This window comes from Cebus imitator, unplaced genomic scaffold (assembly GCF_001604975.1).
Source record: "Cebus imitator isolate Cc_AM_T3 unplaced genomic scaffold, Cebus_imitator-1.0 Scaffold122, whole genome shotgun sequence".
Taxonomy (NCBI): domain Eukaryota; kingdom Metazoa; phylum Chordata; class Mammalia; order Primates; family Cebidae; genus Cebus; species Cebus imitator.
The window spans coordinates 1,732,986-1,757,574 of NW_016107437.1; the positions used below are offsets into that span (position 1 = coordinate 1,732,986).

The 24,589-nt window shown below is 47.1% G+C and overlaps 1 protein-coding gene across 7 annotated transcripts in view; it reads left to right on the forward strand.

Moving 5' to 3' along the window:
• The window catches only part of CLEC16A (C-type lectin domain containing 16A), a 226,635-nt gene that overhangs the window by 31,233 nt on the left and 170,813 nt on the right, over window positions 1-24,589 (forward strand). For all 7 annotated transcript variants that reach the window (XM_017539972.1, XM_037742517.1, XM_017539971.1 and 4 more), the window contains 3 exons: window positions 2,698-2,872; window positions 4,910-4,963; window positions 8,554-8,667. In XM_017539972.1, coding sequence (XP_017395461.1) covers window positions 2,698-2,872; window positions 4,910-4,963; window positions 8,554-8,667 — 343 coding nt within the window. The remainder of the gene's footprint in view (window positions 1-2,697; window positions 2,873-4,909; window positions 4,964-8,553; window positions 8,668-24,589) is intronic.

Here is a 24,589-nt window from a genome sequence, read left to right on the forward strand (position 1 = left end):
CCCAGGTCTAGTGAAAGGTGCATCCAGTTGGGGTCAGGATGCTAAAGGGACCAGAAAAGAATTGTCCTGGGGGAGGGGAGCTAGGCAGATAGAATATGAGATCTGATATGGGGAAAGAAGCAAGGATGGGTAGATGGCAGACCTGACTGAGCAACTGGGAAAGCTAGAAGCCTTGTGGATTTAAACAGTGGTGGATACAAGACATAATGAGACACTTCACTACAGAAAGAGCAAAGTTATACAAGCAAGGAAATGAAATCATAGTCCTCTATTTGGCTGCACATTGAATGTTATGATAGCATCAACCCCAATTGCTGATAACTACTTGGGGGGAAATGGCAGAGAGAATGGAAGAGTTCCGTCATAACAGGAGGTGAATAGATAATACCTGAAACGTCTCAATTGCAAAATAGAAGTCCACGCAGATTTTCTAGGAAATGGGAAGAACCACCTGCAGAAACAGCTGCCTCTAAAGAGTGGGGAGAAGTAGAAGAGGGCAGGGTGTGGTAGCTCACACCTGTAATCCTAGCACTTTGGGAGGCCGAGGCGGGCAGATCACTTGAGGCCAGGAGTTGGAGACCAGCCTGGCCCCATCTCTACTAAAAATACAAAAATTAGCCAGGCATGGTTGTACACTCTTGAAATCCCAGCTATGAGGCCGAGGCACGAGAACTGCTTGAAACCAGGAGGCGGAGGTTGCAGTGAGCTGAGATCGCCCCACTGCTCTCTACCCTGGGTGACAGAGCAAGACACTGTCTCAAAAGAAAGAAAAACAAAAGTGGAGGAGACGGGGCCACGAGCTGCTCTTTTTCGTTATCAGCATATCAAGGCAATTTGAGTTTTAAACCTTGCTGCATATGTTACTTTGGTATTTTTTAAACCAAAGTATTAAAAAGTGAGGCAAATTAAATATACCATTAGAGAAAATGTTCCAAAGTGTCTTACTAAGTGGGAGAAAAGTGCAAAACATTGGGCATTAATGTTCTAGGTCTCAGGTGCACAGTGGATTCATAGGCATTTGTTATGCTATTGGGCTTTACAACATGTATTTGCTATGAATATTTACCAAATACCTTTTTTCTTTTTTTTTTCTTTTGAGATAGAGTCTTGCTCTGTCAACCAGGCTGGAGTGCAGTAGTGCAGTCTTGGCTCACTGCAACCCACCTCCCAGGTTCAAGTGATTCCCGTGCCTCAGCCTCCTGAATAGCTGGGGCAACAGGGGCATGCCACCATGTGTGGCTAATTTTTTGTGTAGATGTGGGGGTTTCACTATGTTGGCCAGGCTGGTCTTGAACTCCTGACCTAAAGTGAACTGCCTGCCTTGGCCTCCTAAAGTGCTGGGATTATAGACATGAGCCACTGCACCCAGCTGAAATATCTTATTGAAGTATAAGAAATAATGGCCTGGGTGTAGTGGCTCACGCCTGCAATCCTACCATTACAGGAGGCCGAGGCAGAAGGGTCACCAGGAGTTTGAGACTAGCCTGGGCAACATGGTGAGACCCCCCCCAACCCCCCACAAAAAAAATTTTAAAATAGTCAGGCATGGTGGCAGGTGCCTGTAATCTGAGCTACTTGGGAAGCTGAGGTGGGAGGAACACCTGAGCCTGAGAGGTTGAGGCTACAGTGAGCACGCCACAGCACTCCAGCCTGGGTGACAGAACGAGACCCTGTCTCAAAACATAATAAACAATAAGTAAATAAAAGGAATAGTTATCGAGAATTATATAAAAGAAGCAAAATTGATCTTAGTATTACTTTATTTTTCTCAAGTATATACCGTTAGATGGATAGAAATGTGATGTCTGTACCTTAGATGTGACTGCCACTGGGAGAGGTGGAAGTGTAGCAAACACAGACATTAGGGTTATAAGTTCCAAAATATTCATAGTGGATATCTGTGAGTGGTGGCTTTACAGGAGACTTTGAATTCTATTTGCTTTTATTTTTTTAATTTGCTGTTGTCAAAAATGGCCATCTATCAGTTGGGTTAATAATTACAATACAAACAAAACGCTTAGCTAGCATTTGCAGCATACTGCTTTGAGGGTGGTGAAAGCGTCCCCACCAGCTGTTTCTAGAGTGTGAGACTGACTCTACCCAAGAGACATTACCCGGCTACCCTGACCACCCCCTCCCCTGACCCAGCATGCTATTGCTAACTGCAGGGAGACCAAGATCTCCAGGGCAGGGGCCTGGGGGAGGGTCGTTGTGTCTTTGCTGTATGCCTGCATGTGTCAGGGCCACTGGGGTAGCCTGCTTTTCTCTTTAGAACTCTTCTGGAGCATTTTAATTACAGTGGATTTATTGCTCCATTAATGCTGCTTATCTGGGGAGCCGGGGAAGCTTGTCACAATGGCTAGTGATTGTGCTTGTGCGGTGGCTTGCTGGAAGAGCTTAGCAGCATTTTGCTTTGTTTACCTCATTCTAGGGGGGCTGTGATAGTGGGAGGGATGATATTGAGGCCCCCAGAGAGTGGAGGTACCCGAGCAGTTCCCTGAAATTGATTACAGTAAACCTGCCCATTATCCCTTTGTGTATCTCCCCAGCAGGGGCCACGATAAGTGTCTCTTGAGACTAACTCAAATATTGATTAAATGGATGAACCTCCAGTGACCTAAGTCTCAGGCCATTGATGTTAGTCTCAAAGGCTCCAAGCGCTGGCCTCTAGGCTGAGGTGGTCATTTCTCCTGGCAGGCACCGGAATCGGGGCAAGCTCAGCGACCTGGTGGCAGAGCACCTAGACCACCTGCACTATCTCAATGACATCCTGATCATCAACTGCGAGTTCCTCAACGACGTGCTCACGGACCACCTGCTCAACAGGCTCTTCCTGCCCCTCTACGTGTACTCACTGGAGAACCAGGACAAGGTGGGTCCCGCCCCATGGCTCCCTCTGGCGGAAGGCCATCTTCAGAAATGGGAAAGAACAGTCCCCCTGGAGTGGGGCTGAGCATTGCAAACTAGGACTGAGATTTTTGTTTTTTTGTTGTTGTTGTTTTGAGACAGCGTGTCCCTCTTGTGTCCAGGCTGGAGTACAATGGCGCCATCTCAGCTCAATGCGACCTCTGCCTCCTGGGTTCAAGCGATTCTCCCACCTCAGCCTCCCAACTAGCTGGGATTATAGGTTCATAGTAACATGCCTGACTAATTTTTGTACTCGTTGGTACAGACAGCATTTCACCATGTTGATCAGGCTGGTCTCAAAATCCTGACCTCAGGAGATACACCTGCTTGGGCCTCCCAGAGTGCTGGGATTACAGGCATGAGTCACTGTGCTTTCCAGGACCAAGGTTTTGAGTCCATGGGAGAGTCCTCTCAAAGCACGCTGGTTTTCCTTTCCTTTTCCTCTGGTTTCCTGAGACAGAGTGTGTGCGTGAGAAGACTGTAAAAATGAATGAGAAAGGATTACTGACATCAGGAGGAAACAGGAAACCTCTCCAAATGTAGGTTTTTGGTTTCTGCACATCCTTCCCGGAGGTGTTCTCCTCCCTGGTAACTTTTCCTGGTTGTTGCCAGGTTGTTGATTTGGAGAAGATGCAGATGGCAGCAGAACTTGTGCAGCATGGAGGGACAGGATTGAGCATACACGAAATGGTCCCAGGGTGGAGACTGTTCCCTGTTAGCAGACCCCAGAGGCCAGTGGGGATGGTGGCTGGTAACATGCAGGGCCTCAGCTTCTCTCCCAGTCTCAGGGCTTCTGGTTCTGTTGCTCTGGGGTGGGCCCAGGAATCTGCATGGCTCACCTGTCCCTCAGGTGATTTTGATTGTGTGCTGCTGGTTCTCAGGCCCCCTCACCCCCTCCCATCCCCTCCCCTATGAGAAATGCTGCTTCCAGAGGGGAGGCCTCTGTGTAGTTCCTCTGGAGGTAAGGGGGCCTCAGCAGGATGCAGGACAGAGCCAGCTGGTCACCATGCAGGGGTGCCCCAAGGGGATGGAGTTTGGGGGATTCTAACTACAGATGAGTAAATAAAAGAAAATGTATTTTTAGTAGAAACAGGGCTTCACCATGTTGGCCAGGCTGGTCTTCTGACCTCAGGTGATCCACCCGCCTCAGCCTCCCATAGTGCTGGGATTACAGGTATGGGCCACCAGGGCTGGCCAGGACGACTGAGGTTTTGAGCCCGAAGGAGATTCGTTTCAAAGCACACTGATTTTCCTTTCCTTCTTATTTCCTGAGACGGAGACAGAGTGTGTGTGTGAGAAGACTGTAAAAGTGAATAAGCTCCTTAGCTTTAACAGAGGCAGCTCTGGGAGGCAGAGACAAAGTATGAGAATTGGAGTTTTCAGACCTGCGTTCAAATTCTGCCTCTTCCCTTTCTAACTCTGACCTTGGACAAAGCAGTTAACCTGAGCTGTTTTCTTAGGCTGCAAAATGAGGGCCTAATGATTCTTCTCTCATTAGAGAAGTGGGTGTGAGATGGAGGATCTTGAAGTTCAGTATAAATGAGGGGCTTTTCCAAAGCCTGAATGCCCTAAACCTCCTCCCCCACTCCACGCTTTGAAAATACCTTCCAAAGAACAGGCCTCCTGGGGACCTCTCCTGCTGGGGTGTCTAGTGCCCCAGCTGGTGGAAATGAACGTGCTTGGTAACTTCAGGAGCAAGTTCTGGTGGGTCAGCTTCTCATCTGTGACTAATGGTGAAAGGTTTCTCAGGTGGAAAAATAGTGGCTTTTCAAATAGTATTGAGTGGGATTTTGCAGAATGGACCTTTGACTAGCACCAGGAAAGGGCAGCAGACAGTATTGAGTGGGATTTTGCAGAGTGGACTTTTGGCCAGCACCAGTAAAGGGCAGCCCTGGGGCCATGGAGGAGCTTCTGTTCACACAGAAGGCTTTGGCTTTGTGTGTTTTGTGCTGCTCACTGGTGTGATCTGATCTCTCTCTCTCTCTCCTCTCCAACCCATTAGGGAGGAGAACGGCCGAAAATTAGCCTGCCGGTGTCTCTCTATCTGCTGTCACAGGTATGCTTGATCATTCACCGTTGTCTCCACTACATTTGGGGTCCCTTGGCGTGCCGCTGCCTTGAAGAAAATTCCCAGATCACGTCACTCCATCTTCTCTGTGTCCCCTACCCTGAAATAAAATAACAGTCAAACAAAAGGGGCTTTCTGTTTTCCAGGCACCAAATAGAGGTAGTATGTATCCTTTTCATGGTAGGAGATAGAAACCCAAAGAGAAATGAAAAATAAACCAAACCTGACTTGTGTAGTTGATTTTTACCTTGAAGACTGGGGTTTCCAAAACAACTGAAGAGTGCTTGAAATACCCTGGATATGTGGGCTGCAGCGCTTTTACTCACAGGACTTTGAATGAAGCCCCACACTGCAGAGCCCACAGTGTGCAAAACATAGCAACCTTGGTGTAACAGACTTCCTGAAATGAGGCTATTTTTAAAGGGCTTAATCGCAGTTCTATTTCCCAGATTACCTTGTGGAAGGGATCTTGTAGCAACCTTGAGCCAATTTGTCTCCCTCCCCTCCTTAAACAAATGTGTTTCCTTCATGTAATTATGTAATATTTACAAGAAGGGAAAAACTCCATAGTGACCCAGTTACATAACTTTAAAAATATTTTTATTACAAGCAGTCCAGACTCTCAGGGCGTCTTATTAGACTGTCAAGTAGTCCAGCATTTGCCCAGAAGTCTGTTTCCGCTTTTGCAATGGTACAGGTACTTATTTGCTTTGATGAGGAACTGTCCCTCTAACTTGATCCCTAGCTGTTTTGAATTTGGGGTGGGGCTTTGTCTTTTTGGCTGGAGAGGAGAGGTTCAGAGCCCACCTCCTCCCAGCAGGTAGACCAGTCCGGACACATCCTGACCACCACTCACAGCCTGGCGTCCTGTCCTGGGGCTCTGTTTGCTGAGAGCTCTGCACAGGGCGGCTCTGTCTGAATGCCGCTCTGTACCACGGCGCTCAGCACAAACCCTAGCCTCTCCTGGCAGCTTTTTTCTGCTGCCTCTTTCCAAGTCTCTGGCAGCTCCTGCTTGGGACTCTGGGAGTCCAGCAGGACCCAACCAAGCCAGTTCTCAGCCCCAGGAATCACATGGCATCCTTCAGCTGTTGAAGGACGCTTCAGCTGTTGGAGCATTGCCCAGGCAGGGTCTGCTCCAGAGAGCATGGCCACCCACAGCAGGAACGTCAGTGGAGAGGGTCACGCCTTTCCTTTGAGACTTCTCTTCTGTTTGCTTTGTAAAGGACCAGTAGCCCAGGCACCCAGTTACTTGTTTCAGCATCTCACAGAAAACCTAGCGTGTACTTCAGTGTTCCTCAAACTTGAGTAATAGAACCCTTTTAAACAACCCCCTGCATTTTCATTTAGCTTAAGGAAAACGTGACCTAAATGTGTGAAAACCTAAAATCAGCTGTAAATCCTCTGTTCTTAAAGCCCCTACATCAATATAAAATCATTGCATACTTGCAGATTATTTTACAAGCGCAGCTAGAAAACCGTGAAAATTTGCATGGATCACATTAATTTGGCATGACAGGTGATGCTGTCTTCCTAAAATTAAACTACTAACAGTGAGTGTGGTGCGGGTAGCTGGGCCCAGCTTTTTGCATCTGGTCTGCACATCCTTCCATGTGCCCTGCAGTTACTCGCCCTCCCTCTTTTTCAAGTTGAGAGCCAGGAAAATGAGTGCTGTGCGTGTCCATGGGCAGAAATTGGTTGCATTGTTCAGAGGTGGGGGGCCTTTGTAGGTGCTCACTGAATGCTTGTGGACTGAACAGAAGAAGGAATAAATGATCCGTTAAGGTCACATTCATACAAGGTATGTAATAGATATTTGATAATGAATGACCACAGTGATTGGGGTTTTGCATTGTTGGTAGAGTGATATGTGGCAGTAATTCAGTCATAATGAAGGTGAGAAAAATTATCATCGCCATTGCTAACATTTGAGGGCTTGCCAAGCCTTGGACATGGGTTAACTCATTGAATCATACTTTGTGGTCTCTGTGATGGAATAGGTTCCCAGTATTTTAAAAACAGATGCAGATTTTTATAGGGAGGTGCCACATTGGCCATTCTGTCTGTACCTTTTATTCAATTTGAATTGTATTTATTTGTTGGAATAATATATTCCCCCTGTTCAAACAGTACAAAACATGACATGGGAAAAGTCTCTCTCTTATTCTGTACCCTGGCACCCAGCCTCATTCCCCAGAGGCAGCCTGTGTTGATTTTTGCCTTCACTTTTTAAGAAATAATATTTTTAAAATAAAAAATGTTTTTTAAGGTTAAAAAGTTCAAACAGGTAAAAACTGGGTTTCTTTTCTAGTTTTGTTCAGGCTCCTGACTTCTATCCCCAGAGACAATGAGGGTTACAGGGTTCTCCTATGTCCTAACAGAGATCTGTCAGGGGTTCTCCACTAGGGGCAATTTTGCCCCTCAGGGGATACCTGGCAATGTCTGACTCATAGTCAGTTGTCATGACTGAGGCTGTGAGTGGTGGTCAGGATGTGTCCAGACTGGTCTACCTGCTGGGAGGTGGTGGGCTCTGAACGTCTTCTCTCCGGCCAAAAAGACAGAGCCTCACTCCAAATTCAAAACAGGGAGGGATCAAGTTAGAGGGACAGTTCCTCATTAAAGGCATTTGTGGGTAGAAGTCAGGGATGCTGCTAACCAGCCTGCCGTGTCTGGGACAGCCTCCCTTAACACTCAATTACAGCCGGAAGTGTCAGCAGTGCCATGATTGAGAAAGCTTGGCCTATGCATATGTAAGTAAGCAAATACAAACATACACACATGTTTATATACAAATGGTAGATAAGCCACACCCTGAGCTACACCTGTTGCCTTTACATTTTAAAACAAAATAGCAGGCATATCTAGGCCAGCTTTGCAAGACAGTTTTGAATACCCTGATTTTTGAAGCTCGTCCTCTGAACATTGGGCAACAGGTGTGGGAGCAGGGCCAGCTTAGCCCAGAGCCCTCTGCTTCTGTATGCTGGCCCGCCTGGGTCTGCCTCTGTCTCCTGTGGTTTTCAGCCCCGTAGTTAGCACACCTACTGATGATGCTGTGGAATCCCTGTGTGCTAAAACCCACCACAGAGTCGGAGCTCCTTCACACAATGGAATCTCTGCGTAGCCAACCCTCTGCCAAGTCCTTGATTGGGACAAGCCTCCAGCCCTTTCTCCCTGTATCACTAAAGTATTGGGACAGTGCCTTCTAGTCTTATCATAATCAAATTTGACACTAAAATGCCCGTGGAAAGGAAGGAGTGTGCTGGTTTGGCTGTTCTTTCCTGCATTGCTCCACTTCAGCCGGATTTGGCTTCACCCAGCCATGAGGGACAGTCTCGCATTAATGCACTTCCTTCCGAGGAAGAGCAGCCAGCCAAACAGGCAACAGTCTGAAGGAGAGGCCAACCTTACAAGAGCGTAACTGATTGCTGCTAACTGTGGCTCATTCTTTGGATTTTGCTTCATAGGAATTGCTGCTTAATACAGGACTTAGGTAGCCCAGCCTGGTCCTTTCTGATCCAGGAAGCAAGAGGTTGAAAATAGTACACACTTTCCTGCAAATCCCGTTTCTTTTTTTCCACCAGGTCTTCTTAATTATACATCATGCACCGCTGGTGAACTCATTAGCTGAAGTCATTCTGAATGGTGATCTCTCTGAAATGTACGCTAAGACTGAACAGGATGTTCAGAGAAGTTCTGTAAGTCATTAGCTTTGGGACTGTTGCTTGACCTTAATAAGAAACCATTGCTCATTTTGCTAATCTGTGTGTTTCTCTAAAATCAGAAACTAACATTCTGAGTATATAGCCATGATGATGGATAAGCTGGTCTGGGATTCATTGAGCCTAATCAGAGTCTTGATTGCATACCCAGGAAAAGCTGGGGTCAGGTACCTGGATTTGATTGATTGTGTCTTCTTAAGCATGGAATTGTACCACTCTGGGCCTTAGGTTGCACATCTGTGTTATCGGGACACAGAAAATGCTTTATCTGAGGAACTAATATCTACAGAGGTTGGGCGATGAACATCCATAAATGACTCAGGCCCCAGGTCAGGGCAGTAGGGAGTGGTGGGGGGTGTGGCAAATTGGAGAGTATATGACACCTTTGCGAGCAGCCTCTGCTTCACCCCAGGCTGCTGCTCTTATGCAGGAATATGGATGTAGGATTACTAGGTTTTTTCATGTTTCTAGAGAAGCTGGAAATCTGCATTTTTATGTGTCATCTTCAGTTTTAAATGATCACCAAACTTTGGACTAAACAGCACGTTTGTGGTTTGTAGGAGCTTTGGAGTTCCATTTGGCTATCACCAACCCTTGATGGCCAGTGTTGTGACTTCTCTTGATGCTTTCCCATGGTGTCCTCTGTATATCTTTTCTGTCATTCCTCACGTCCTGATTACCTGTCCTGAGCTCCAGCTGCCTTAATCCTGGCCTGACTTACCTTTCCCTCAGCATGTCCAGCATTTGTGCCTCCGAACCTGTGCCTTTACAGTACCCACAGCCTGGTTACTGGTGCACCAGGAACCAGGTCTTTTGAAAGGTCTTACCTGCTCTAAGCTCCTTATGGCAGGGATCTCACCTGTCTCTGAATCAGCTGCAGCATAAGTGAGATGAACGCAGCGCGTTTTATACAAGGGTCGTTTCCTACAGGTTTCCTCCCTGCACCCAGGTGCTCAGGCAGTGACCAGGCTGGTAAAAAGTCCAGCTTGCCCTGGTGTAGTAGACCTGCTGCCCCACCTGCATGAATGTGTGGAATGTGACCCTGTGAGTGAAAGGCCACCACTGCGCAGAGTATAATTACAAGAGGCTCCTGCCTTCTGTACGTGTTTTTGGTGTATGATGGTCTGGCCCGGTTGTTTTGTTATTCCGGGGAGCATTACTGCCTCTGAAAAGCTTGGCAGAAACCCCATCCTTGTTCAGCTGCATTGAATGGGGCCTTTTCATGGCCCCTGTCTGGCCTATCCCTTTCTTGATTCACTCAGCAGAGTTGATGAAGCTCTTTCTTTGGGCCAAGTATCATGCTAGTTCTGGGGATATACAATGTCATAAACAGTGTGTGGCACCTTTGAGCTTTACAGTGCAGTAGGGAGATGGACATGGATCACATATGCAAATAAATGTACTTTCTCAACTCTTATAAATGCTCTATAGGGAAGAAATGTTTGGTGAGAGGATTTGGCTTGGAGGTGACAGGTGAAATGTTAAACAGAAAGGCTTTCCTAACGTTTCATCTCATGACAGCACATGGCCCAGCTGACTCAGTGTTTATGGGGTCATAGATATTTCTTCGCAACTTTCTTCATGTAGCGTTTGCTAAATGAATGTAAGTCACAGAAGGCTGAGTCAGCAGAACTGGCGGGGCCTCCGGTTAGAGGTGCCACGTGCCCCCATGACTAGCTATGTGGCCGTGGGCAAGTTGTTTCACACCATTTAGAAAACCGGCAGCGCAAGCCCTGCTCTGGAGAGCTGATGGAGATGGGGGAAAATACAGAGTGTCCATCAGGTGCCTGATGGGTTGCAAACTGGCCCCAGACCCATTTGGTTTGGTCTGTGCAGTGTTTAAAAGAAAACTTTTTGAATTGCCAACACTAAAATTTAGGAAGAAAAGTCCAGGTTTTTGGAATCTTCTCCAGTAGTCATAAAGCTGCCATGGCTTCGTCTCAGATTGTCTTACTGTAAGATACCCTCTACAGTGCTGAAGTTAGACTTGGTGTTCTAAGAGACAAAACCAGAGATTGCTGGGCTCTGGGATTTGCAGACTTTTTTATTTTAATTTATTTTATTTTATTTTTTTTGAGATGGAGTCTCACCCTGTTGCCCAGGCTGTGGAGTCCAGTAACGTGAGATCACTGCAGCCTCTGCCTCTGGGTTCAAGCGTCAGCCTCCCGAGTAGCTGGGACTACAGGCATGCACCACCACGTGGGCCTTGCTAATTTTTGCATTTTTAGTAGATATGATGTTTACCATGTTGGCCAGGATGGTCTTGAACTCCTGACCTCAAGTGATTTGCCTGCCTTGGCCTCCCAAAGTGCAGGGATTACAGGTGTGAGACACTGCACCCGGCCTGCAGCATTTTTGAAGTTGTGATAAGAACACAACATGAGACCTACCCTTTTAACATATTTTTATTTGTATACTTAACATTATTGTTGAGTGTAGGTACAGCGTTGTTCAGCAGATTTCTAGATCTCGTTTATCTTTACGTGACTGAAACTTCAGAAGTCTGATGTGCTATCCATTGCCCTGTGGACACACCTGCGTGACTGACACTTCATACCCGTCAGACAACAACTCTCCATCCCCCCAACCCCAGCAATCACCAGTCTGTTCTCTGCTTGAGTTTGACAATTTTAGATACCTCATATCATTAGAATCGTGCAGTGTTTGTCTTTGTCACTGGTTCATTTCACTTAGTGTAATGTCTTCGAGATTCATCCTTGTTGCATGTATCAGAATTTCTTTCCTTGTTAAGGCTGAATGTGTGTGTGTGTCTGTGTGTGTGTCTGTGTGTGTGTACCAAGAAGTATATACCACATTTTCTTTTTTTTCTTTATCCATTTATCCATTATTATGCAGGTTTGGTTTTGTTTCGAGTCAGAGTCTGGCTGTGTTGCCCAGGCTGGAGTACAGTGGTGCAGTCTGAGCTTGCCACAGCCTCTCCCTCCTGGATTCAAGTGATTCTTGTGCCTCAGCCTCCTGAGTAGCTGGGACTACAGGCGTGTATCACTGCACCTGGCTAATTTTTTTTCTTTTTGTATTTTTAGTAGAGATGGGGTTTCACCATGTTGACCAGGCTGGTCTCGAACTCCTGGCCTCAAGTGATCCACCCACCTTAGCCTCCCAATGTGCTGGGATTACAAGCATGAGCCACCACGCCCGGCTATTATGCAGGATTTTTTCAAATACAAATTTTTTACTAAGATAATTATAGATTGGCATGCAGTTGTAACAGATAATACAGAGGGATCTTCCTCAGTTTCCCCCGGTGGTAACATCTTGTCAAACTCTACTACACTCTCACAAGCAGCATATTGACAATGACACATAGGTATGTATGAGCAAAAGCAAATTCCAGGTTACTGGCAACCTCTTGGTTTAGGACACTGGCAGTAGCTGAACTCTTTAGTGAGAGGGAGTGTGTAGGAGGTCTTTTCTTTTTCCTGATGGCCGCTTCTTGGGATGAAGGTCTCACCTCCCTTGTGAGAGACACACAAACCGCCCTTGAGACATAACTGCTGGTCGTGGTGGACACCTGAGCTGAAAATGAGACTCTAGTGTGGAGAGAACCGCCAGCCCACATGTGTCGGCTTTCTGCTTCCAGTTGCTACCTTTCCCTCAGTGTGAAGTTGAAGTTGGTTGTATTCCAATGACTATCGTTCACATTTGGGAAGAGCACAGGCTGAATCCCATCTGTGACTTGTTTGACAATAGTCCTGGTATGATTTACCTTCCTTCCCTGTGAGCAAGAACAGTCTCCTATTGTTTCCTGCCCATCTCGGATGTGGTTTGATCATACTTGTTTTAAGTTTCTTGGTCTTTTTTAACCTACTTTCTCCTTCCCGTAATTTGTAGATAAGTTACTGGTATTGCCTCATTTTTACCAGCAGACCTTTCACAAAACCAAACCAAAATTGAAGAGAGAGAAGCAGAAGGGAGATCACAGTTATTTGAAAGGACTGTAATTTAGGGTTAAATGGAAAACACATCAGCATGGTTAGATGAATGTCTAATAGAAATTCATCTGTGCATTAAAATCATATGGTTCCTGCTCAGGGCTAATTCTTGCTGTAATTCGAATGCAGACCAGATAGTGTTTCTTGTGTGGGGAAATCGAGCAGGAGAACACTAATTCTGAAACTGCTAACATCTCATTGTTTTTGCAGAATGAACACATAGATTAGAATTTGGGATATGCATCATTTCTTGTAGGTACTTTTTTTTTTAAAGGACTTTTTTTCCTCTTGAATTTCTGTGGAATAGTTTTCTTCCTTTTTGCATTCATTCATTCATTCATTCATTCATCTATTCATCCATTCCTTCAGCAGACATCTGTCATATACTTGTGCTGAGAGATGAGGGATGTGGTGGTACACAGGAGCGACATGACTCCTGCCCTCCCTGGGCTTCCCTCCTCCCCTGAGGACAGGGACCATGTCTCGGAGATGCCTGTGCTACCTGTGCCATCATGGGGCTTGCCAGAGATGCCCAGGACTTGTTTGGTGCAGGCATGAATGACTCAGTGGGTGAAGTGCTAGAAGAGTTGCAAGGGCTCTCGTGACATTCTCGTAATGATTCTCAGAGCAGAAATCACTTCCTAGCCTGCCCCTTGAATGCTGCCTTTTCTTTGCCTCAGTGGCCAGGTTTGGAGTGGGCTGCTTTTGGTGCTGTTACACGTTCTACCTCCAGAGGCAGCTTCATGGAGCAAGTGCTGTAACGAGTTTCCCTGGGCTGCTCAAATCCTGATTTTACTAGGTATACCAGGGAGAGTTGTTCCACTTTCCCAGGCCTCAGTTTCTTACCTGTCCAGTGAGAATAGCAAATGTGGGTTTAGGATGACAATTAAATTCTGTGTAAAGTGCTTACTCCAAAGCCTTTTTATGTACACAAGTGCATAAATATTAGATGTTATCATTATAATGATCTTAGTTCCTGAGGCTGCATAGTGACCTTCCACCTCCTAGATGGGACCTCCTTCCCTGGCTTACGAGCTGTCTCTGGACTGATGAATGTGGAAACACATACCATGCACCCCTCAGGGAGGTAGCTTTTGAGCAGACACCAAGGCACAGAGGGAGAAGTGTTGGTAATGACAGCAGTGATGAAATAATACTAATGTTAGCCATTGCCATTGCTCGATGGTAGGCGAAGCCCTCTCTGTGTATACTGTGCTCTCCATTCAGCCAGACCCAGATTTCGTTTCTGGAAAGTGCAAATACTGTTGTTGTTGTTGTTGTTGTTGTTGCTTTGAGACAAGGTCTCACTCTGTTGTCCTGGCTGGAGAGCAGTGGTGTGATCCCAGCTCACTGCAGCCTCAGCCTCCCCAGCTCAAACAATCTTCCCACCTCAGTCTCGGGAGTAGCTGGGACGATAGGCGTGTGCCACCATGCCCAACTAACTTTTGCTTTGTGTGTGTGTGTGTGTGTGTGTGTGTGTGTGTGTGTGTGTGGAGACGGGATTTCACCATGTTACCCTGGCTGGTCTGGAACTCCTGGGCTCAAGCAAACCATCCACTTTGGCCTTGCAAAGTGCTGGGATTACAGGCGTGAACCATCACACCCATCTAGAAAGTACAAATACTTAACTGCTAATGTGTGTGCATATGGTTGGCTAGCTGTGAAGCCAGGGTCTAAGGATTCTGGGGCAGAATCTTCTTGCTTATCTCCAAATAAGGACACTGACTGTCTGTAGACACCAGTTTAGCAGTTAGGATGGTTTCCAGATGATTCTCTTGACACCTGTCACTTCTAGCAGCAGGACTCTCTGCCCAGCAGGATACTCCACCAGGATGTGGTATGTGGAGCCATTGGCTAGGAAGCTAGCAGCCTTCCTTCTCTGGGTTATGTGTTTGCAGGGTCAGAGCGTTAATCATTGGCTTAGCTGCCCTGAGCACTGCTGCAGGGCTTTGTTTACAACTCAGACTTGTATCTGATGTCAGCCGAGTCTCTCACGTGCTGAATGCATCAGGCAGGATAGCACCTCTTCCGGCCAGGATTAGAGTTCTGAGTCTTTTAGTGACCCTTACTGTACTCATGATCCCCCAGTTAATCGGCTCTGGTTGCAAGGCACACACATTCTTCTTCCTGAAAATGCTAATTGGCTTCTGGGAGAAGGTTGATTGTGAATATGAAAGGGTAAAAATAGACGTCTATAAATTAAGGATCTTAATTGAGCCATCGCAAACTTTCCCATATGGGAATTAGAGCTTGGTGTATATTCTCCCTTTTGACTTGGCCATTTAGGGGTATCCCCCAATCCCTCAATGCACTTACAGCTCCAAGTGCCATTCTTGCCCACTGAAATATTGAATGTGGCAGCTCCGGTTCATGTTTAAGAGCATGTGATAGAATCAAAATCCAGAGTGCAATATGGTCCAGTACCAAGGAGCGTATCGTTATCTGAGAAACAGTTGCCTCTCGCTGTTTCCTGGAGCAGAAGGTGGTCTGGATAACAGAAGAGGATCTCAGAGTGTCCCTTAGTACTTGAGAAGGGAACAGCCTTTAGCCAGTGCTGCAGGTGACTGTGACCAAAGACCAGGGGTTTTGGCCTTGGGCCAGCTAGCCAGAGAAGGGGTAGGGGCCTTCAGAATCGCTACATCCTGGAGAAGTCAGTTGGGACAATGGAATGGGCAAAGTGGGCAGGGATGAGGGCGGGAGGCCGATGAGGGAGAAGGCTCATGACTCAGACCCTAGCTGGCTTTTCCTGCAGTGTGACACAGAATGAGCCTGGGGCAGCCACAAGGCTGAGGGCAGTTCCCTGTAGAATGAGGACCTTTTCTGGTTCTCATTCTCAGTGCCACCAATGGCACTGAGCCATTGGTGACTTCTAGGTTTCAACTAAAATCCGGAAATCGAGGATGGAGACAGACACATGAGGTACCCACCACTTCTGGTGTCTGCCCCTGCGGCATTGTTAGTTTTCATAACTGGGCTGGCTTCTTTGGACATTTGTGATTTTTAACCAGACTTTGAGTTACTCGAAACTAGGTCAGTATTACTTATTCAGATATTCAACAGATAATGACTGGGTATCTACCATATGCCAGGCACTGTTCTAGGCACTGGAGATCCACCCAGTGAACAAAACAAAAACTTTGACCTCCAGGAACGTGGGTCTCATGCGGAGAGACAGAGGAACAATAAAGAAAATAGTAAGCGTTGTGGCAATTAGATGTGAGAAGCCCTGGAAAAACAGTAGTGAAGCAGAGGATGGACATGGGCAGTGCTTGGGGGCTGGGGTGTTACAGTTCTCAGTAGGGTGGCTGGGGCTGGCCTCATTGGGAAGGTGAGGTGGGAGCACAGACTCAAAGGAAGCAAGAGAGTGAGTCATGTTGATATCTGGGGGAAGAGCATTTCGGTCGTAAAGAACAGCCAGAGCAAAGGCATGCAGTGGGATGGTGCCTAATGTGTTGGAGAAACGGCAAAGGGTAGTGTGGCGAGGGGATGGGAAGTAGGAGATGAGGCTGGGAGAGAACAAGTGTCTGAGGGACATGGCGCCTGTGTGCCACTGGGGGATTCAGGAGTTGTGTGGAAGGAGACTGGAACCCTTTCATCTTTGTGTCCCCATGTTTAGCATGGTTTCTGCAGTCAACATTGTCTTGACGTGACAAGTCTCAGTATGGGAATCAAACACGTATCTCTAGTGAGTGGTGGGTCTCCAGTTGTGGGCAGTGCCAGAGTCCTTGAAACCAGGTTTGCTGCGGGATGCGTTGCCTGATGGGAGTCTGGGGGCTGCATGTAGGCAAGAAGGGGGCATTTTGCTCACTTCTCAGAGACCCCTGCCCTTTCTGGGCATTCCAGCAGATTTAACAACAGTGGGGTGGTGGTGTTAGTCATTTGTTTCATGCTTGGGGGCAGTGCAGCTCTCATCCCTGGAGGTGATTAGTGAGTGGGGATTTCCCTAGAGAGTTCCGGGGTCAGTTGAGTAGCAGATCCTGGCTGGCCTGAAATTGATTGCCCACTGACCGCTTTCTGGGTTGCTTACAACCTGGCCCCAGGACACCTTCCTGGTAGCCTCCAGATAAGCACGGGGACAGATTTGACAACTTTATGTGCAAAGAGAAGAAAAAATACAATATCTTACTGTTAACCGTAGTCACCCTTCTGTACAATGGTACACCAGATCTCACTCCTCCTGTCTAATTGAAACTTTGTACCTGTTGACTAACCTCTCCCCATCTTCCCCACTCGCATGTCTGCATCCCCTCCCTGCCCTGTCTCCGGTAACCACTATTCTCCTCTCTACTTCTGTGAGATCAGTTTGTTTAGATTCCACAACTGAGTGAGGTCATGCTAGAAGAGAGGTTTTTGAATGTCCTCACCACAAAGAAATGATAAATACATGAGGTGATGGATATGCTGAGTACCTGATTTGATTATTACATGACGTACACATGTATTAAAACATCAGATTGTACCCCATAACTATGTACAATTATGCATCCATTAAAAAATAAAAATAAGAGAAAAAGGTAACATTAAACAGCTTTATTTACTCAAATAATATTGTGCTGGGTGACTTGAGTTATGGGTGGGTCATTTTCTGACATGAGCAGCGCCCGTCTGTAGAGCACAGGCTGGCCGCCATATTCACCCTGGTACACTCCCTGCTGCGAGTACTTGAGTCCCTACAAGTTGCAGGCAGGTGCCAGGAGTGAACAAAACATCTGTCCCTGTCCTGATGGTCTATTAGTGGGGGATAGACAGTGAGCCAGCCCTTCCTCACAGATTCGAGATTTGGATCTGAGAAGGAAATAGAAGCAACTTTGGGAGGTGTGGTGAGGAAAACCCCCCTAAGGAGGGGGTCTTATATTGAGAACTGAGGTCAGGGAGCTAGGCCTGCTGAGAGTTGAGGTGGGGGCTGGGGGAGGAACATGGCCAAAACATGAAAAACGGTGAGTGAGAGACCTCTGTGGGAATGAGTTGGGTGTATCTGGGAACAGGAGGGAGGCCAGGATACAAGAAACATCCTGGGTTGGTGGAAGAGAGGGACGGTTTTCATTTTATAGAAGGTGAACATGGCCGGGCTTGGTGGTTCATGCCTGTAATCCTGCACTTCGGGAGGCTGAGGTGGGTGGATCACTTGAGGCCAGGGGTTTGTGACTAGCCTAGGCAACGATGGTAAGGCCCTGTCTCTACAAAAAAAACACAAAAATTAACCAGGTGTGATGGTGCATGCTTGTGGTCCCAGCTACTCAGGAGACTGAGGTGGGAGGATCTCTTGAGCCTGGGAGGCGGAGGTTGCAGTGAACCATGATCACACCACTGCACTCCAGCCAGGGCAACAGAGTGAGACACTGTCTATAAAAGAAAGAAAAGAAGGCGAGCCTGCTAGCTTGTCTCTTTGAACATTTCACTTCATGCACATAATGAAAGAGAGCAAGGTGATGTTATTGTCACATGCTCCCCATGAGGAAGCAAAGTTCCCAGAGATTAAGTGATTGCTCCATTGGGATTGCAGGTGACCAGCCCCAAATATCAATGCTGTTTCTATTCCATGCCTTTTTCTCACCACCTGCAATTATGTTTTCCAGTTTAGCATGAGATCCTGGGGCAGTGTAGCATTTTGGGCTGAGTGTTTTGGGTAATGGAAAATAAGCAATATATCACAGTTCATCATCGTTTTTTGGGTAACAAAATTTACTAAAATAATCTTTTCAAAGAAATACCAGCTAAGTGCCTGGTAGGTCATTGTTTAGTACGGGAGTGTGAGATGCCTCATTTTGTGTGATCGAAGAGGCCTGTTCAGTGCTCGTGAGGATCTTGCAATTAATAAATCTCACAAACATTTATTCACTCTTGATTAAATGCCAGAGACAGTGCCAGACATGGTGCTCGGTATTGACAGGGACAGAGAAGATGACCAGGGGTAGAGAAGGCAAGGGAGAGGAGGCTGGCCCCTACGGATTTAGTGACACGCCAGAGGTTGCTTTGCCAGAAGAAATTGCAAAGCAATTTCTAACACCGTCTTGATGTTAGCGCTCCTCCTCTCAGTGGAGGTGCTGAGCACATGGCTGCCAGAGGCCTGTGAGTGCTGAGTCTGTTGCAGTCCCTGAGAGATGGGCATTTCCTTGGTTTATGCCTCTGCAGCTGCAACACCCCTGATAATTAGTAATTCATGGAGAAGAATGCCACGTTCCCCTTGCTCGTGGAAGTGGCCTGCTACCTCTTCACATTCCCCAGTGGATAACTTTCATTTTCCCCTTTACATTCAGCGGTGCTGTCAAGTCGCCTCACTGACGTTGCAGCTATAGATTCTGCAAGTGTGTTTGGGCTTTGGTTCTGCAGCCCCACATGGCTCCTGGATGGGCGAGTTAGGGATGTGCCTATACATCACCCCAGGGTGTATTCCATCTCGTGCTTGCTTGCCAGTCACCTCCTTCTGGATGAGAACAGGCTCTACTGCACTCATCACCTGGCTTCCTTTTCCAGCCAGTGGCCAAGCCACGTACTGCCGTGCTGTTGGTTACAGTGGGCGTGACCCCTGGGACTTTTTTATCTCTGTATATGTGAGATAAAAGTGTGAAAAGATGCGTGTCTATGGTCCCAGCTCCATGGGAGGCTGAGGCCGGAGACTCGCTTGAACCCGGGAGGTGGAGGTTGCAGTAGGCCAAAATCATACCACTGCACTCCATCCTGGGTGACAGAGTAAGACCGACCCTGTCTCCCAAAAAAAAAAAAAAAAAAAGTGAAGAGTCACATTATAGACAACAATACAATTGTCAGATCAGAGGGACACCTGTTGAGTGATGTATAAACTGTCATTGAGCTTTTGTTGCAAGAGCTACCTGTTTCTCTGATTCGTTTGACATCGGCACGGCATAGTCTTTACATAGCGTCTCTGGGAGGCTGGCCCAGCACTGGAAGGCACAGCAAATGCATATGGAAGGGAATGGTGTTTAAGCCATGTAGTAGAAAGATTGTGCACATGGGCACTGGAGCCAGACTCTTCCTGAGTTCAAATTCTGACTCTCACTAGTGGGTGACCTTGGGTAAGGTCCTCACCTGTGTAGTTCCTTGCCCCATTTGGTTATGTGTAGGATAAAGCAAGACAATATATGTAAAGTGCTCAGAGTTGTGCTGGGCACATTTTAAGTGGTCACTGAGAATTTGGGATGGCTGTTGTTAACCTGGAAAGAGTAACAAGAGTGTGCCATCTCTTGGCACCTCTCAGCAGCGCTGTGGGGGAGATGTTAATATGATGGCCATTAATGGGTGTGGAAACTGAGACCCACAGAGGAGAAGGTAGTAAGCAGTGGAGCCAGGACTCAAACCGCAGGGGGTCTGTGAATCCCACCCTGGCTTTGCGCTCTGTACCTTGCCAGTCCCATCCCCTGAGGCTGGAGATGGGGAAGGTTGGCCAGGAACATGTCAGGGAGGCTGAGTCTAGTCCACTAACAAACCAGAAGGCCAGCGAGGAGTAAGTTGCTAGGAGCTTGGGAGTCAAGTTTAAAGCACAGAATGTGATTGTTTCTTCAAAGCCTCTCCCCTGCCCTGTCTTCCATCCTCATGATCTATTTGCCAGGGGGTTGAAAGGCAACGATTCATGATCTATTTGCCAGGGGGTTGAAAGGCAATGATTCATGATCTATTTGCCAGGGGGTTGAAAGGCAATGAAAATTTCTCCAGTGCCCCTTTGCGCCAGGCATTTTGCCTGTTGGATCCCACACTACCCCATAGTGGCGTGTGATATGGAACTACTCTAGTCTCTGGTTTACAGATGAGGAACTGAGGCTCCTGTGGTCACGGTCACTTGCCTGGTAAAAAGTGGGTCTGAGACTGGGGGCCAGGTCTTCCTGGGTGTGTTTCTGTTAGTCAACGTGGCCTGCCTCCTTTCTTTTTTCTGTTTTTTTTTTTTTTTTTTTTTTTTTTTTGAGATGGAATCTCCCTCTGTCGCAAGGCTAGAGTGCAGTGTCGCGATCTAAGCTCACTGCAACTTCCGACTCCCTGGTTCAAACAATTCTGTCTCAGCCCTCCGAGTAGCTGGGATTACAGGCATGTACCATGAGGCCTAGCTAATTTTTTTATTTTTAGTAGAGACGGGTTTCACCATATTGGCCAGGATGGTCTTGATCTCCCGACCTCGTGATCCACCTGCTTCTGCCTCCCAAAGTGCTGGGATTACAGGCATGAGCCACTGTGCACAGCCGGCCTCCCTCCTTTCTTAGGGGGGAAAACCCTTCTCCTACTTTTCAAATCGCTTAGCAGAGCTGTTTGAGGAAGCATCCTCAGAAAGTGAGTGGACTTGGCCTGGGAGAGCCTGGAAGGGTCTTCTTAGCCTGATTGTCGTGACAGCTCTGACAGATCCAGGCAGAATCCCAGGCCATGAGGCCTCTCCTTCCCTTACCTGATGCCTCTGGCCCCCAGTCTCTCTTTCTTTCCTTGGTGTTCAACCTAGATTCTTTCTTGGGCAAGCTGCCTGGTGCCTTGACATCCCCTTTCCTGGTCACTTGCCAACCACTGCTTTCTCCCCTCACTGTGGCACCACTGAATAGATGCTGAGAAACCCACTCAACACATTGCATCGGCAGGAGATTGAGTCGAGGCATCCGATATCTCTTTGGAGGCAGCGACCATGAAGAAACCCTTTATGAGCAGCACAGGCTAGCGCCTGGCTGGAGAAGCTGGCCTGGGACCACTGCCCTGGCTTCCTGCAGAGTCCAGCAGCTGTGCATCTGCCGCTGCCTGGGGAGCTGGCCAAGCACCGTAGGTCCATGAGTACTGCTACTGTCACCAAGCACCAGCCCCAGGTGACCTAGGCCTTTGCAGAAATAAAAGGCAAGTGGCTTCTTCTAGGCACACCTAGCGAGGTGGCTTCTGCTGGGCTCTGAGCTGGCTTTCTTACTATTCTCTCCCTCCCAAGCATGCTGGTGAACTCCTGTTGACATCCAACACACACATCAGTCATTTCCTCTTCTATCAAGCCCTCCTAAACTCCCCTATGCCTCCCAGGCCTGGGGCATTTCCCCTCCCTTCCTCTGCGGGCCCCATCACTCTTGTGTGAACCTCTTCTCTTCCAGCGTCTGCACAGGCCATGTGGCAATACATGCAGGATTCACTGGGATTCACCAGGATTCAGCTATCTGGGGCAGCACTGTGGGCTCTGAGAGGCGTGGCCTGTGGCTTCTTGCCCTTATCCCAGCCCTCCTCATCTCATCAGTGCACAGTGAATCCAGCTCTCCCGCCTGTTCCCTTTGCTCCTACCTTGTATTTAGGGCATTACAGCAATCCGACTTCATTGAAAATCCCCTTGGCAAACTTTCTGGTGTTTTTTGTTTGTTTGTTTTTGAGATAGGGTCTTGCTCTGTCACCCAGGCTGGAATGCAGTGCCACTATCAAGGCTAACTTCAGCCTCAACCTCCTGGGCTTAAGTAATCTTCCTGCCTCAGCCTCCCGAGTAGCTGGGACTACAGGCATGCACCACCATACCCAGCTAATTTTTGTATTTTTTGTAGAGACAAGGTTTTACCATGCTGCCTGGACTCATCTTGAGCATCTGTGCTCAAGTGATCCTCATGCCTCAGCCTCCCAAAATCTTGGAATTACAGGCCTGAACCACTGTGCCCAGGCCTGGAAACTTTAAATTGAGAAATCATATAAATGCAATGAAGTATATAAAAGTGTAGTAATCTTAGATGTACTATTTGATGATTTTGTACACATGATTATACTCAGATATAATTCAAGTCAAGATAAAAAACATTTCTGGCAACCCATAAAGCCCCTCCTCAGTCTGTAATCCACACCGCCACCCCACCCAAGAGAAACATCATTCTGACTTACAAAGCTGTCTTTTCAAAGTTTTTTTTTGTTGTGATAAAATAAACATAAAATTTACTGTCTTAACTATTTTTAAGTGTTCAGTTCAGTGGCATGAATGCATTCTATAAAGATGTTCTTTACATTTAAATAGTGCTGGTAATATTTTCTTGTTCTGGTAATAAAATTTTCTAGTGCTGGTAATATTTAAATAGCGCTGGTAGTAAAACAACTGCATGGTATAGAAGCATATAGAGCAGAAAGTGAAAGATCCTCCAACCTCAGTATCTTCCTCAGAGGGAACTACTGTTCTCAGTTTGTATATCCTTCCAGACCTTTCTCTGTGTATATTCATGTAAGTATCAACCCAGTCAATACATGATATACACATGTTTCAGCTCTATAGTTTTGGTTTTTTTTAAAACTATAAACTGAATCATTGATTGTTGATTGATTGCAAGTTGCTTTTTCATGTGCCACCGGTGCACCCACACGGGGTGGAAAATGTTCTGTTTGACATCTGCCTTCTCCGCCATGTGTCTCCCCTCCTCCACTCAGGCACCCAGTCTTTGGTTGATTCCGTCACCCTTCCCATCCCCTGTTGCTGCCCTTTCCAGAGTCTCTTGTCAGATTCCTCTATTCTCTGAAAGACTGATCCCTGGGGAGTCTCCTTCCCCAAAGTATTTGCCTTTTGAAAAAGCAAGGACCAAAACTTTTTAGGTGAAGGGGTTCAAGGCTGATGGAAGACATCCATCACCAGCAGGCAGGTACAGATACTTAGGGAGTAGTTAGGCCCTGGGGCACCTCTAAAATGTCATTGCTGACTGTCAGCTGGCCATGACCCCAGAAGCCAGCCCAAATATCCAGCTGCAGAGCTCAAGGCTCCTTGTGTTTCACTGCAGTCAGCAGGGAGCCTCCTTCTGTTCGAGCTCCTCCTGCAGCCCAGCCTCAGGCACCTGGGAGATGAGCGCTTGGTGAAACCTAAACCTGTGGCATTGGGGAAATGTAGACCTTGTTTGGGGAATACTTTCCTCTGGGGCACGTGTTGTGTTCTTTCTTTGTGAGAAAATCAACGCAAAGGCCTTCTGATTTCTTACGGGCTTTTCTGCTTCTGGTTAGTTTGGGCGAGCTTGCTCTTTCATTGTGCTAAGTTTAGCTCCTAAGAGTGTTCGGCTTTTTTCCCCCTCCGTCCCTCCCTTCCCTTTCTTCTCCTTTTTCATCATTCTGTCTTTCCCTTTGGGCACAGCCTCATGCAAACATTCATTCCTATAGCCATGAGCTCACTCAGCAGCAGCCTGTTGGCCTTTGCTCTGGTCTAGGAGTAGAGCTGGGAACACAGTGGCGAGAGCGGGGACAGAGACCCTTCTCCTGGGGGCTTCAGACTGGAGGATCCTGGACTGTCCAGTGCAATTCAAGCATTCTGGGGAGGACAGCAGCCGGAAGGAGGGTGACAGGAGCAGCAGAATGGCCACACATCTCTGCCCACAATTCCCAGCCAAATTCTTAACAGCTTCTCCATGCTAACTGTGATGTTTTGGTGTTAGCATTAAGAAAAAAAAAAAAAAAAAAAAACTCAGGTTTTTAAAATATAGAATAAAAGGAAGCAAAAATCACCCATAACCCCAATGTCCAAATATTTATGTATTTAGAGGCAGGGTCTCACTGTGTAGCCCAGGCTTGTCTTGAACTCCTGGGCTCAAGCAACCCTCCCCTCTCAGCCTCCCAGAGTTCTGGGATTATAGACATGAGCTGCATGCCCAGCTGAATTTTTAAAATAAAGTTAATATGTATACATGATTAGAAATCACAAACCACAAGGTCTAAAAAATAAAAGTGTGCTTGTGTGGGTGTGTACACAGTGTCACTGCTTTTTTTTATTCCCCCAAGATGCCAATATATTCTTAGGCATCTCTCCAGGAAAAGTCATGTTTACACCATGATGTGTCACCTTTGAAAAACTTCACCTGAAAGGGACCCTACCGCATACTCTGGTCTTGCTTTTTCATACTGGTGCCGTGTCTGCACCAGGATATCTAGGAATAAAAAGGCCCCAGTCCTGCTAGATTCCCACTCTTTCCACAAACAGATGATAGTTACCTAACAACTCCCCTATCAATGGACATTTAGGTTATTTCCAGTTGTTT